General features: G+C 25.8%; 2 protein-coding genes across 4 annotated transcripts in view; one reads left to right on the top strand and one right to left on the bottom strand.

The window, feature by feature from the left end:
* LOC126904270 (COMM domain-containing protein 2-like) overlaps nt 1-4,923 on the bottom strand; it is a 12,285-nt gene extending 7,362 nt beyond the window's left edge. For 2 of the 3 annotated variants that reach the window (XM_050683169.1, XM_050683168.1), the window contains exons 1-4: nt 4,442-4,747; nt 3,840-3,917; nt 2,695-2,777; nt 2,457-2,630 (exon numbers count right to left, since the gene is read on the bottom strand). In XM_050683169.1, coding sequence (XP_050539126.1) covers nt 2,457-2,630; nt 2,695-2,777; nt 3,840-3,917; nt 4,442-4,508 — 402 coding nt within the window. In that variant the 5' untranslated portion in view covers nt 4,509-4,747. Of the gene's footprint in view, nt 1-2,456; nt 2,631-2,694; nt 2,778-3,839; nt 3,918-4,441; nt 4,748-4,802 lie in introns of those variants that run through there. The other variant, XM_050683170.1, reaches the window with a different exon arrangement.
* A 176-nt stretch (nt 4,924-5,099) lies between these two features.
* On the top strand, nt 5,100-12,047 carry LOC126904255 (importin-5). Its single transcript, XM_050683134.1, has 19 exons — nt 5,100-5,528; nt 6,092-6,241; nt 6,300-6,526; nt 6,590-6,683; nt 6,753-6,857; nt 6,914-7,039; nt 7,197-7,408; nt 7,674-7,796; nt 7,883-7,991; nt 8,135-8,288; nt 8,353-8,684; nt 8,737-8,866; nt 9,349-9,714; nt 9,805-9,917; nt 10,038-10,178; nt 10,241-10,390; nt 10,459-10,829; nt 10,889-11,108; nt 11,177-12,047. The coding sequence occupies exons 1-19, from the start codon at nt 5,445-5,447 to the stop codon at nt 11,264-11,266; spliced, it is 3,297 nt and encodes a 1,098-aa protein (XP_050539091.1). The 5' UTR covers nt 5,100-5,444; the 3' UTR covers nt 11,267-12,047.
* The last annotated feature ends 2,373 nt before the right edge of the window (nt 12,048-14,420 follow it).

Below are 14,420 nucleotides of genomic sequence, written 5' to 3' on the forward strand. Positions count from 1 at the left end.
TTAAGTTGAAAAAGTTAATTTTTTGTGAAAAAGTTGTCATTTTAAATCCCCCCCTGTAGGCAAGTAAAGGGTCACATATAAAAAAAATATGTACCAAATGAAAGGTAATGATATCATGCATCTATATAAAAAAAAATTATATTGATTCGGTTATTTTTAAAAAAGTTATAGCAATTTTAAGTAAAAAAAATTGAAAAAATTTCGAAAATTAGCGATTTTTAAATTTGTAATTTTTTTGGAGGTTTCCCCCATTTACGGGGAACGAGGGGATTTTTGAGGGTAATGTCTTCGACTAGATACGATTTGTGATCTTTTGACGTATCATTGAAAGAAATTGGTTCGGTGAGAGCTGAGAAAAAGTAGTAACAGACACAAAAAAAAAAACACATTTTAGTAAAACCAATACCTTCTCAGCTTCGCATCGAAGCTAAAAATGATGTTTTTAACATGAATCTTAACTATCAGACATTAAAAAATTAATATGCAACACTGTTAATCATATTATGATTAATTTAAATTATTTAATTTCAGGTTAGATGTACACTATGGTGGATTGAGAAAAAATTATCATTGAAATATTAATGATAACCCTTTAAACTTAATTATATACATTAAAATAAAAATTTTGTGAAAAAATGATTAAAAAGTTTATACGTTTAGTATATTGACTAAAAATATCCGAAAAAAAAAAAATCTGTTATACAATTTTTAGTCAAATATTATGTTTAGTATAACAAAATAGTTAATTTTATCTATACAATAAAAAAATTTTAGTTGAAAATTGATAACATGGGTTTTATAATTAGCGTAATAAAAAAAATATATTTGAAAAGTATTTAATGATCAATTATTAATATTTTCAAAAAAATCATATTTATTTATAAAAAAAAGTTTTATGTTTTTAAGATTAGTGAATTATTTTTTTTTTTTACATTTGAGGAAAATTGCATAAAAAAAAAATTTCAAAAATATAATGACGCTAATTATAATATCTATACTATCAATTTTCAATTTAAAATTTTTAATTTTACAGTTAAAATTAAACTTTTAGTTTCGATGCGAAGCTGAGAAGGTATTGGTTTTACTATGATGTGTTTTTTTTTTTGTGTCTCTTACCACTTTTTCTCAGCTCTCATCGAACGGATTTCTTTCAACGATACGTCAAAAGATCACAAATCGTATCTAGTCGAAGACATTACCCTCAAAAATTGAAAAAATTTCCCTCGTTCCCCGTAAATGGGGGAAACCTCCAAAAAAATTACAAATTTAAAAATCGCTAATTTTCGAAATTTTTTCAATTTTTTTTACTAAAAACTGCCGTAACTTTTTCAAAAATAAACATATCAATATAATTTTTTTTATATAGATGCTTGATGTTCTTTACTNCAATATAATTTTTTTTATATAGATGCTTGATGTATTTAACTATCATTTGGTATTTTTTTTGTAAATTTGACCCTTTTTCTGCCCACAGGGGGGGATTTATAATGACAACTTTTTCACAAAAAATTAATTTTTTCAACTTGATTTTTGAAAATGTTCCGGAAGGTCTGACACTTTTATATATATCTTAAATTAAAGCTAATGTAATATACTTTAATTTGAAAAAAAAAAATTTGACCTCTGGACTTGTCTTCACGGCGAAAATGGCTACCGAATGCTATTTTCGTGTGAAAATTCTCGATTTTATTATATTTTACATTTTTTACTTTAAAATGCTATAACTTATTGAAAAGTGTATGGATCCACACAATTTTTTTATGAGAAATAATATTTTTTAATAAACCCTTTTTCATTCGACATACTTTATCTTAATCGAGATATTAATAAGGAACCAGCAGATCAAGTAGCTTTTGGAATAAAACACCAATTTTTTTTAAATTAAACACTATCTAAAGATTTGCATCGAAGCGTTTATTTTTGATAGTGATTTTAATCACTGTCAGATATCATTATACTTGATCCAACTATGCCACGTCACCACTGTGCCGCGACCCCCCTGTGCTGGGTTTTTTTAACTTTATAATGCTATAACTTTTTGAAAAATGTATGGATCAATATAATTTGTTTTTATAGATGCATGATGTCTTTACCTATCATTCGGTTTATTTTTTTTATAAATCTGACCCTTTAACTGCCCACAGAGGGGATTCAAAATGACAACTTTTTTGTTATACTAATCATAATATTTTAACAAAAATTGTATAATAGATGTGCTTTTTTGTTTTTCTGGATATTTTTGATCAAAATACTAAAAACACATTAAGTATAGAAAAATTTCAATTTTTCACAAAATGTCTATCTTAATTTATATAATAAATTTAAAAGGGTTCTCATTAAAATAATTAACTTTTTTATATCCACTCTAATGTAAACTCTATTTTTGTCATTAATAACAACTATTTATCTAATTTTGACTAAAAAAAAATAAAATAATTTTTTAAGTTTAAACTTACATCAGTTTCAAATCGCCACTCAAGATCTTTAAAATGTGGAAAATCAAATGCACTAGAATTTAGAATGTCTAATATATGAGGTTTAACACTTTCAATAAATATCACTATCATCTCTAATTTAGTTTCACTAAATTTATACTCCAACAATGATTCTTTAATTTCTTCATCTGTTAACTAAAATAATTAAACAGTTAATTACACTAACAAATTTTAAAATAAAATAATATTTTTCGCCTACTTTACGCTTACAAGTTTGCACACACATTAGACAAATGCTTTTTACTAATGAAACAATTTGCTCCTCTTTTAAATCCAGTTTTTCTATAAAATTATAAAACCTTAACTATTAACAGATATGGCAGTTATAAATGCAAAAAAAAATTAGTAATTAGGTAAGAAAGACAAACCCAAATAAAGTATGTTAATATTGTAATGCTGCTAAATGAAAACAATAGTTTACCCTAACTTATTGTATGAAGATAATTAATCATGATTTAGAAATGGCAAGACAATTACAAACCAAAAATGCAATGATTTGATGTTGTATATTAGATATAGTACAGGTGTGTTAATGTGGCCTATGTTATTAACACATTCAAGTTATTAAAAATCGTAGCACTATACGGTAGTCATTGAATGGCTTAACTGTTCTAGTGAGTCAGGATCCTAAGTGTATAATTTCACTCTTCAAAAATAAATTGATTTGATTATAAAAGAACTATTTTTAGTTATATAAAAATAGTACATGTATCCGTTTATTAATTTAAGGTATCAAAGTCCCAAAGTTTGTTAATATATTCTTAGACTATGTTAAAATTATGTTTTTTATTATTTATTTTTAGAAAAAAAATTTTTTTTTTTAATTGTAAAATAGATATTTTAGTTCTCACCCGACTTATTCTTTTCAATGACATGTCAAAAGATCACAAATCAAATCTAATTGAATATATTTCCTTTAAAAATTAAAAAAAATTTCCCTCATTTCTGTATATAAGGAAAGTCCCACAAAAATTACAATTACAATTAAAATATAAGTAAACTTGGACTTTTTTAAACTTGAAACTTTTTTCACTTAAAATTACCATAACTTTTTGAAAAATGAATTATCAAAACAAAATTGTTTTTATAAATAACTTAGGCATTTCCTTTTATTACGTATAGATTTTCAAATGGGCAACTTTTGCAAGAAATTTTAACCTTTTCAATTTAAATTTCAAATATGTTTCAAAATACTTAGAAATTTAAATATAAGTTAAATGAAAACTTATATGACGTAATATATTATTCTATATACATTTACTATATACATTAATTTTACACTCTGTATAGACTTAATTGCTAAATAGAATATTTTTAATTGTAAATCAAATATTGTTTCTATACCAGCTGCTTTTTGATACATCGATGGATTAGGACCTTTATCCATGAATTCTTTGGCTAGTCTTAAAAAATCCTTGGCAACTAAAAAATATTTTTTTTATTCAATTACATTAATTTGTTTGCATATTAAAAAGAAGTCTTAAGTATCTAATGAAGGTAATATGTAATTATTATACAAGAATAAATACTGAAATATAAGGGTAAGGAGAAGTTAGCCGCAGTAATAAAATTGACCACCCCCTATGCAATGTTCTAAAAGTAGACTTAATTTAAATTAAAAATATTTTAATTGAATAGTAAAATATCATACAAACATTTTTTATAGATTAAACTTGAAAAATTTACCATATTTATTAAATTAAGGTTAAAAGTCTTGGATGTTTATGTGAGCATAAATAGGTATAAAATAAATTTTTAAAGAAAATAAAAGAATAGGCGAACACAAACTAAAAACAAATGATAAGTAAGACGTCGAATAAACCCTAACATTCTAAGTTTATTATTGTCCAAATGGTATTCAATTACCAGCAGGTCAAAAATTAAATACATATTATTGTTTACAAAATATTAAAAATATATTAATTTTCAAAAAAATAAAACCTTACTATGATCAGGTTGGTCAGCTAAAAGTTGAAAACTAATTTTAAATATTTCTTTTACTGATGTCATCATTAAAAAACGTACAACGTGAAACCAATATAAAATTTAATTTGCTAAAATTTAAGATTATTAATTTCACAGTCCAATTTTACCATCTTATTTCTTATTCAAATTAAACAAAACTATACACAGAATAATATTTCGATTGATAAATTTTATTTGAATCCGTACGGGAATTATTTTTAAGAACTATATTTGATGAGGGATATTTTTAATCAACTCTTAAATTTAGTTATTTTAAATAGTGTACTCTAAGAGAGTATTTGCAATTATGTAACTAAATATTGATAACGATAACATAATCACCTATGCTTAGGTCTGATAGTTAACAATCTAGTTCATACATCTTTATACATTTTAAACTACAGAATAAATTCGTGGCTTCTCTTATAAATAAATAATGGTTTATTAGAGTTAATAATCTAGGCATGGAAAATTTTGTGTCTTTTAAATAAGATAAATTTAATTTATATTATCCATTATATTACTCATGACCTAATCATCAGATGATTTCCAGTGTATGCGTTTGCAAAAATAAATAGTAGTAATAATTGATGCGGCACTGTATATATTAAGTTAGACACCCCTGCGCAAGTATCTATTCAATGTACACATTATACACACGTTTGGGTACTTTGCACGTTGTTCATTATACCTATATTATAATGTATTGTTCATAAGTTATATCTGTAACGAATATAATTTTATCTTCAACTTTTAACACTTTATTGTTTTCGCAACAACGTGGCCATCAAGATACAAAAGTGCATCGTTTAAGTTTTTGATCTGATACATTGCCGTCAGCCGGTAAAACACATTGCTTTTGTTCACTGGCCATAACGATATCAGCACCACGCGACCTCTGAAAAAACGCGCGGAAATCATCGGATTGAAGTTCTAAAGATTGTCAGTACACACCTTACTAAATTCGCTGACAACTTGAAAGCAATGGCCGGAGGCGAAGTAAACGATTTCCATCAAATCCTGACAAGCTTATTGAGTACAGATAATGCTGTTCGAACTAGAGCTGAGGTAATTCGCATTTTTTGATCGATATTATTATTGACCAAGGTCAAAATATTACAAATATTTATCTCATAAGTTTGCTAAAAATTTTTAGATTTAAAATAGTGATTTTCAGTCTGATTTTCTATAAAAATGTTATACAATTTTTGTGTAAAATATTTTAGAAGTAAAATTACATTTTCAAGCAACCTGTTGCATAATTTTGCAACATTTTTTAACTATATAAAAATAATCATTAAAATAATTAGAAATAAATCACAGGTTAAATAAATGTATTGTATGATAGTAAAGTATGGCAGTAATAGGTATAAATTTGGCATTTTATGAATTATATTACTACACAGTTGTATTAACACTTGTTATAAATATGTGTAAATTTTTCTCTAAACTGTATTTCAATTTAACTTACTATGTTAAATTTATCTAAAAATTGAAAATGAATGATAATATTTTTTGATGATCTATGATTAAAGGAATTTTACTGTTACAATTTTTTTTCATTAATGTAAAAAGTTGTTCATTATTAATACAAATGACTTTGTAAATTCTAACGAGTAATATTATTTTAGGAAACCTACCAAACTTTACCTTTAGAATCAAAAGTTTTGTATTTATTTAATGCTGTTCAAAATCAAGCTGGCGATGTTGATGAAAAACAAGTTGCTGCTGTTATGTTACGTCGTATCATGGCTAATGAATTTATTGAATTTTTTTCAAATGTAAGCAATAATTTTTGTTATTAGTATAATTTTATTAAGATTTTGGTGTATTTTTTAGCTTACGCCAGAAAATCAAAAACAGTTTAAAGATAATTTATTAGTATGTGTTAGTAATGAAAAGAATGATATATTACGCCGTCGTATGTGTGATGTTGCATCTGAGGTAGCTAGAAATCAACTAGATGATGATGGAAATAATAGCTGGCCTGAGTTTTTAAATTTTTTATTCCAATGTGCGAACTCTCCTTTGCCAGATATGAAAGATTCTGCACTTAGAATGTTTACGTATGTAGAAAGTCTTTAAAATAGTTTAGTTTCTTAACATTAATTTTAATTTTTAATTCTTAGGAGTGTTCCTGGTGTTTTTGGAAATCAACAATCAAACTATTTAGTAGTTATCAAACAAATGCTTCATCAGTCATTAGGCGTTCTAGATTCTAATGTCAGTAATTTATATTTATTTTTAAATTTATTACATATTTATGATTAAAATTTATTTGGTGTATTGCAGGTTCAGGTGCAAGCAGTCAAAGCAGTTTGTGCTTTCATTTTACACCACGAAAAAGTTATTGAAATTCAAAAACATTTTACTGAATTGCTGCCTAATGTTTTGAGGGTAAAAATTATTCTTTTGAGGGTTTATTATGTTTGTTGATAACAATTTTATTTTAGATAATAAGTGAAAGTTTAATAGCAGAAGAAGATGATTCATTAATTAAATTGTTAATTGATTTAGCAGAAAATACGCCAAAGTTTTTACGTTCTCAACTAGCTAATATTATAGATATGTGTTTAAAGGTATACAATTTATACATTGTTATATTCATGGTGTTCAATAAGTAAGGAAACAGGTCAATTGTTACTGACAGTGAGAACAATAGAAACCTACTGAACACCTATATTTATAATACCTTTATTTATCAAATTGAGTAATTGTAAAAAAAATGATTATTAGTATCTTAAAAATGAAGAGGCAAATGAATCTTATAGACAAATGTGTCTTGAAGTTGTTGTAACATTAGCTGAAACGGCACCAGCAATGATGCGCAAAGAATCTTCTAAATACATAAGTCAGTTAGTAGTACAAGTATTGGAACTAATGGCAACTGTTGAAGATGAAGATGATTGGGGTACACAAGATGATCCTGATGAAAGTGATCAAGAATGGTAAATTGATATTTTAATATTTCTTTTACACATAATTTTATTATAATTTATTTTTTAAATTAAATCTTGCATATTTTTTCTTTCTTTAACTAATCCAAGCAAACTAATGCTAGAACTTAAGTATTAGTTTACATAATAGAATGTGAAGTTATGATTATTATATTTATGAGTTTCTATTTTTGTATTAAATTTTACTATTTATCTTTTAATTTATAGCCTATTAGTGTCATAGTGAATTTCATTAAAATAACCAATTTTTTTTCAGTATGAGCGTGATGGCTGAATCCGCTTTGGATAGATTAGCATGTGGCCTTGGTGGTAAAACGATGTTACCTCATATATTAACTAATGTTTCTTCTATGTTGACTAATCCTAACTGGAAATATAGGTAGACTAAACAGTTCAATTAGTTTATTTATGTATACATTATTTATATATTTAGTTCAGTTTTTTAATCATAGTTATATATTGTAGACACGCTGCTTTAATGGCAATATCAGCTGCAGGTGAAGGTTGTCATAAACAAATGCAGCCAATGTTACAAGATATTTTAGTTGGTATTTTAAACTTCCTTCAAGACCCTGTAAGTTGAATTAATTATAATTCCTTTAACTTTTATGAATATTCATTCTATATAAATTTTTATTAAAATTGATCTTTCTTAATTTCTTAGTTTATGATATTCTTTGTAAAATGAATAAAAAAATTATTTTTTGTATTTTACAGCATCCTAGAGTTAGATATGCAATGTGTAATGCAATTGGTCAAATGGCTGCAGACTTTGCTCCAATGTTCCAAAAAAAATTCCATGATAAAATAGTACCTGCTATTTTACTGTTACTTGATGATAATTTGAACCCTAGAGTTCAGGCACACGCTGGTAAGTTATTAAAAATTATTTAAATTAAACGGTTTTATAATAAAAATGTTAAAATTTTTGAAAGGCGCTGCATTAGTAAACTTTTGTGAAGATTGTCCTAAGCGAATACTTCTTTCATACATGGATCAGATGATGATAAAACTTGAGAGTATATTGCAAGCTCGTATTGCAGATCTTATGGAAGGTGGTGGTCGAAGATTAGTGTTAGAACAGATGGTGACTACCATTGCTTCTGTTGCTGATACTTGTGAAGGAAATTTTGTTAAATTCTATGATCATTTAATGCCTTGTTTAAAACAAATAATTAAAAATGCATTGGCACCAGAATTAAAATTATTGAGGGGTAAAACTATTGAGTGTGTTAGCTTAATTGGTTTAGCTGTTGGTCCTGAAAAGGTATACTAAAATCTAATCAGTGTTACATTGTTTACTAATATTTTTTCAATAGTTCTTGGTAGATGCTGGTGAAGTTATGGATTTAATGTTGGCATCACATAATAAAGAAGAAAAATTAGCTGAAGATGATCCACAAACTTCTTATTTAATATCATCTTGGGCTCGAATGTGTAAAGTAATGGGTATGTATCAAAATCAACTCTTAAATTCAGTTGTAATATCAATGTACCATTGATATATTGATATACTAAGCAATATAATTGTACATTGGTTAATCTCACTGTACATTAATGTCATTTATGTTAATAGGTAGAAATGAAAGAAAGTTCTATAGTTAAATAATCAATAATTTAATATAAATGTTTCCTGGTTTTTCTGAAAATTTTATTACTGGCTTTTACAATAAATCTCATTTTAACCATTAATATATTGAGAAAAAATTAATTAAGTGAAATAACTAATTTAGAAAATAATAATTTCATTAATTTTTAGATTTATATAATTTTATTTTTAAATAAAATGTCCTTTCAAAATGGGGTTAAGTAGATCATAAATAATAAAATATACAAATACTTAATTAATTAATTTTTATTTTGTTTATATATTTTAAATATTTGTTGTAGATTAATATAAAAATTAAAAATATAGTGTTTTCAATGTATAGGTCCAAAATTTGAACAGTACTTACCTTTAGTCATTGGACCAGTTATGGCAGCTGCCTCTTTAAAGCCAGAAGTTGCTTTGCTAGACAATGAAGACATGGGTAGTATTACTGATAACAGTGATTGGCAATTTGTTCCATTGGGAGAACAACAAAACTTTGGAATAAGAACATCAGGCTTAGAAGATAAAGCATCTGCTTGTGAAATGCTTGTTTGTTATGCACGCGAATTAAAAACAGGCTTTGCTCCTTATGCTGAAGATGTTGTCAAACTAATGGTTCCTCTTCTGAAATTCTATTTTCATGATAATGTTAGAATAGCTGCAGCACAAAGTATGCCATGTCTATTGGAATGTGCAGAAACAAGAGGTAATTTAAATATAATAGTTAAGTCTTCTGACAATGTATTCATTAAAGTTTAAAGTTTTTCTAATAGTTTTGTGTTTATATTTACTATAGGATCAGAATATTTACAGCAAATGTGGACTTTTATATGTCCAGAATTGTTAGTAGCTATTGAATCTGAACCAGAATCTGATGTTGCAGCTGAAATGTATGAAGCATTAGGAAAAGTAAGAATAAGTTTTGACTTAGTATTAATGTATGACATTTGTAAAAATATGAGATGCTAAGCTTCCTAACAACAGTGAAAATTCCTTGTAAAAAATTTTTTAATATAATTATTTTTATAGTGTATAGAATTGTTAGGTGCTGGTTGTTTATCAGACAAATGGATGAAAGACTTATTAGTAATACTGGAAAAAAATTTAAATTCTCATTTTGAAAATGAAATTCAGCGTTTTGAAAGACGTAAAGATGAAGATTATGATGAGGTAATATTATGAATTATTTTAAATTATTAAATATGTGTATACATATTTATTTCATTTTGTAGGTTGTAGAAGAAAAATTAGCGATGGAAGATACTGATGATGTTTACAAATTAAGTAAAATGACTGATATTCTACATGCTCTTTTTGTTACATATAAAACTGATTTCTTCCAATACTTTGATTTAATAGTCAATCAGTTTGCCAAATTACTAGTAAATATATTTGAAACATTCAAAGATATTTATGTAATATTTCATTCTATGATATTTACATTAATTAGGAATCCGACAAAAGTTCATCTGACCACCAGTGGGGTCTTTGTGTATTTGATGATCTTATTGAGTTTTGTGGCCCTGGTTGTGCTAAATATCAAGAATATTTCCTTCGGCCAATGGTTGGTTATGTTACTGACTATAACAGTGAAGTCCGCCAAGCTGCTATATATGGTTGTGGTGTATTAGGAATGTATGGCGGACCCAGTTTTGCTGGTGTATGTGCAGAAATCATGCCATTCTTACTGCAAGTAATAAATAATGCTGATGCACGGTCAAGTGAAAATATTAGTGCTACAGAAAATGCGGTTTCTGCTATTGCCAAAATATTAGAATACAATAGTTCATCAGTAAATGTTGATGAAATATTACCTCATTGGTAAATATTAAGTAATTAATGAAAACAAATAGATTTTTAAAAATTTTATTTTTATTTAGGCTCTGCAATCTCCCTGTTTTTGAAGATACAGATGAAGCACCATTTGTTTATGGTTATTTATGCAAACTTATTGAAAACCATCACCCCATGGTATTAGGAGCAAATAATTCAAATATTCCAAGTTTAATAGGTATAATTGCTGAGGCATTTTTAAGAGATGCAATTGATAGATCACACGCTGTAGCTCAGAGGATGATTATGATTGTTAGACAAATACAAGTAAATATTTTAATGATTGTTTTTACTCTTATGTTTAAAGTATTTTTAATTACCATATTTTACTTTAGACTAATGAAGAAGTTTTTAATGCTTGTTTGGCCATATTAAATCCAGACCAAATAAAAACATTACAAAACCTACTAATGTCGACTAATTAAATATTATATTAATAACTTGTTTCATTATGACAATTGTATTTAAAAATCTTAACACTGTGCTTCTATTATTATTGATTTTTTTTTAACTTTGTTATACTATAACAAATTAATTAGGATAAGGTTATTTCAAAATGGACAAACAAATTTGACCAATATTTTTTTAAAGAGTAAGTTAATCTTTAAATACTGCATCAATTTAAATATCTAAAAAAAAATTCCTTTACTATTGTATATTGCTTTTTTTTATTTTATCATTAATTTTATATCCTATTGGACTTAACTAATTTATACTATCAATTTATTTGATTATCTTATTGTTAAATGTTTTAACTGTTAATTCAAGACTTATTTTTAATTAAAAAAAAAAAATGTTAAGAAGAAAAAATAGCTGTGTTATATTTAGTTAGTAATCATATATTTCAAATGTAAAATTTTATGATAATAATTGTTTATGTTCCCAAGACTAATGTAGTACTATGTTGTTAACTAGATGTTAACTTAATTTCTGTAAAGATGTAAAAAATTGTGATGATACTAACTTTTAAGAGTACAACATCTGGTTAATTTTTATATAGATTGTTCATAATAATTTGTAATATTTTAATAAGACGTTAACCAAGTGATCATTTAGTTGTGCTTAGACTGGATTGATATAAAAGTTAACAATTGTTTATTGTTACATTATTGAGTCTGTTAAAGTAATTGTTATTTGGTTGTAGTATTTGGTATATTCTACAAAACCCTTGTAAGTGTAATAAATGCAACGCTGTTTATTTTTTAATTCCTTCAGTTAAGTTAAAAAAAACTAATTAGTCAAATTTTTTAATTATAATTTTCCCTACCTAAAACATTTTCATGTTATATTTTATACAATTTTCTGCATTTTTTAGGTTTTTAGTTCTCTCTCACTCTGTTTATGACTATACTATCTACTAAGTATAATCAGACTGTTAATTGTCTGCTTGTCAAAAAATTGTATTTATTCAAATTTAAACAGTCATTTACATAATTAGCCGAGGACCTAGTTTTCTAAATTTAAAATAACTTTAAAATTCCTTAAAATATAATTGTGTTTATAAAAAACCAACACAGGGGGGTCGCCGCACAGTGATGCCATGGTTTAGTTGGAACAAGTATAATGATATCTGACAGTGATTAAAATCACTATCAAAAATAAACGCTACGATGCAAATCTTTAGATTGTGTTTAATTTTAAAAAATTGGTGGATTCCAAATGCTTCATAAACTGCTAGATCCCTATTAATATCCTGATTAAGATAAAGTATGTCGAATGAAAAAGGGATTATTAAAAAATAGTATTTCCCATAAAAAAATTATATTGATCAATACACTTTTCAATAAGTTATAGCATTATAAAGTTAAAAATATAAAAAATAAAATCGAGAATTTTCACACGAAAATAGCATTCGGTAGCCATTTTCGCCGTGAAGACAAGTACAGAGGTCAAATTTTTTTTTTTCAAATTAAAGTATATTACATTAGCTTTAATTTAAGATATATATAAAAGTGTCAGACTTTCCGGAACACTTTCAAAATTTAAGTTGAAAAAGTTCTACTTTCTACATGCATTTTTTAGATTTGAACCCCCCTCGTATATAGGGAAATGGTCCGATTTAAAAAAACAGTATGTCAAATGAAAGATGTATATAAATACTACTTCTCATGAAAAAATTGTACTGATCCATACATTTTTCAAAAAGTTATAGCATAATAAAGTTAAAAATGTAAAATACAAAATCGAAAATTTTCACACAAAAATAGCATTTGGTAGCCATTTTCACCGTGAAGATAAAATAAAGTCCGAAATTTTTTTTTTTCATAATAAAGTATATTACATTAGCTTTAATTTAAGATATATATTAAAGTGTCAGACCTTCCGGAACATTTTCAAAAATCAAGTTGAAAAAATTAATTTTTTGTAAAAAAGTTATCATTTGAAATCTCTTCCTGTGGGCAGATAAAGGGTTAAATTTACAAAAAAAATATACCAAATGACAGGTAAAGACATCAAGCATCTATAAAAAGAAAATTATATTGATATGTTCATTTTTGAAAAAATTGGTGTATTATTCCAAAAGCTACATGATTTGCTAGTTCCTTATTAATATCTTGATTAAGATAAAGTATGTCGAATGAAAAAGGGTTTATTAAAAAATATTATTTCTCATAAAAAAATTTTATTGTTCAATACACTTTTCAATAAGTTATAGCATTATAAAGTTAATAATATAAAAAATAAAATCGAGAATTTTCACACGAAAATAGCATTCGGTAGCCATTTTTTCCGTGAAGACAAGTCTAGAGGTCAATTTTTTTTTTAATTAAAGTATATTACATAAGCTTTAATTTAAGATAATATAAAAGTGTCAGACCTTCCGGAACACTTTCAAAAGTTAAGTTGAAAAAGTTAATTTTTTGTAAAAAAGTTATCATTTTAAATCCCTTCCTGTGGGCAGATAAAGGGTTAAATTTACAAAAAAAATATACCAAATGATAGATAAAGACATCAAGCATCTATAAAAAAAAATTATATTGATATGTTCATTTTTGAAAAAGTTACGGCAGTTTTTAGTAAAAAAAATTTTGAAAATAAGCGATTTTTAAATTTGTAATTTTTTGGAGGTTTCCCCCATTTACGAGGAACGAGGGAAATTTTTTCAATTTTTGAGGGTAATGTCTTCGACTAGATACGATTTGTGATCTTTTGACGTATCGTTGAAAGAAATCCGTTCGATGAGAGCTGAGAAAAAGTGGTAATAGACACAAAAAAAAAAAAACACATCATAGTAAAACCAATACCTTCTCAGCTTCGCATCGAAGTTAAAAGATATTTTTAAGATGAAGAAAATTAAACAAAACCCACCTAACCACTCAAAAATAATTTGCCCGAGTTACTCCACAATATTCAATAGATTATAAGTTAAAACTCCACTCTAGTATTTTGTACTGCGATATTTAAAATTATTCCATAAGTCATATCGAATAATTTTTCATTTTGATGATTTAAACTTATTAAATTGCATAGTTTATCATAAGACATTATTTTATTTTAATAGAATAACAGATAGGAACTAATGAAGTGTTATTTTAGTTACAACTTGCATTCATAACGAAATGATAAATGATTCCTTTG

Source organism: Daktulosphaira vitifoliae, unplaced genomic scaffold (genome assembly GCF_025091365.1).
Source record: "Daktulosphaira vitifoliae isolate Bord-2020 unplaced genomic scaffold, ASM2509136v1 Scaffold_4, whole genome shotgun sequence".
In the NCBI taxonomy this organism is placed as follows: domain Eukaryota; kingdom Metazoa; phylum Arthropoda; class Insecta; order Hemiptera; family Phylloxeridae; genus Daktulosphaira; species Daktulosphaira vitifoliae.

What these genes read in the sequence shown, in the direction of transcription:
- LOC126904255 (XM_050683134.1), top strand. Translation starts at nt 5,445, where the DNA reads ATGGCCGGAGGCGAAGTAAACGATTTCCATCAAATCCTGACAAGCTTA. An exon ending in TAGCTGTTGGTCCTGAAAAG is followed by an intron (nt 8,685 to 8,736) that starts GTATACTAAAAT and finishes TTTTTTCAATAG; the next exon opens with TTCTTGGTAGATGCTGGTGA. An exon ending in TGTATGAAGCATTAGGAAAA is followed by an intron (nt 9,918 to 10,037) that starts GTAAGAATAAGT and finishes TTATTTTTATAG; the next exon opens with TGTATAGAATTGTTAGGTGC.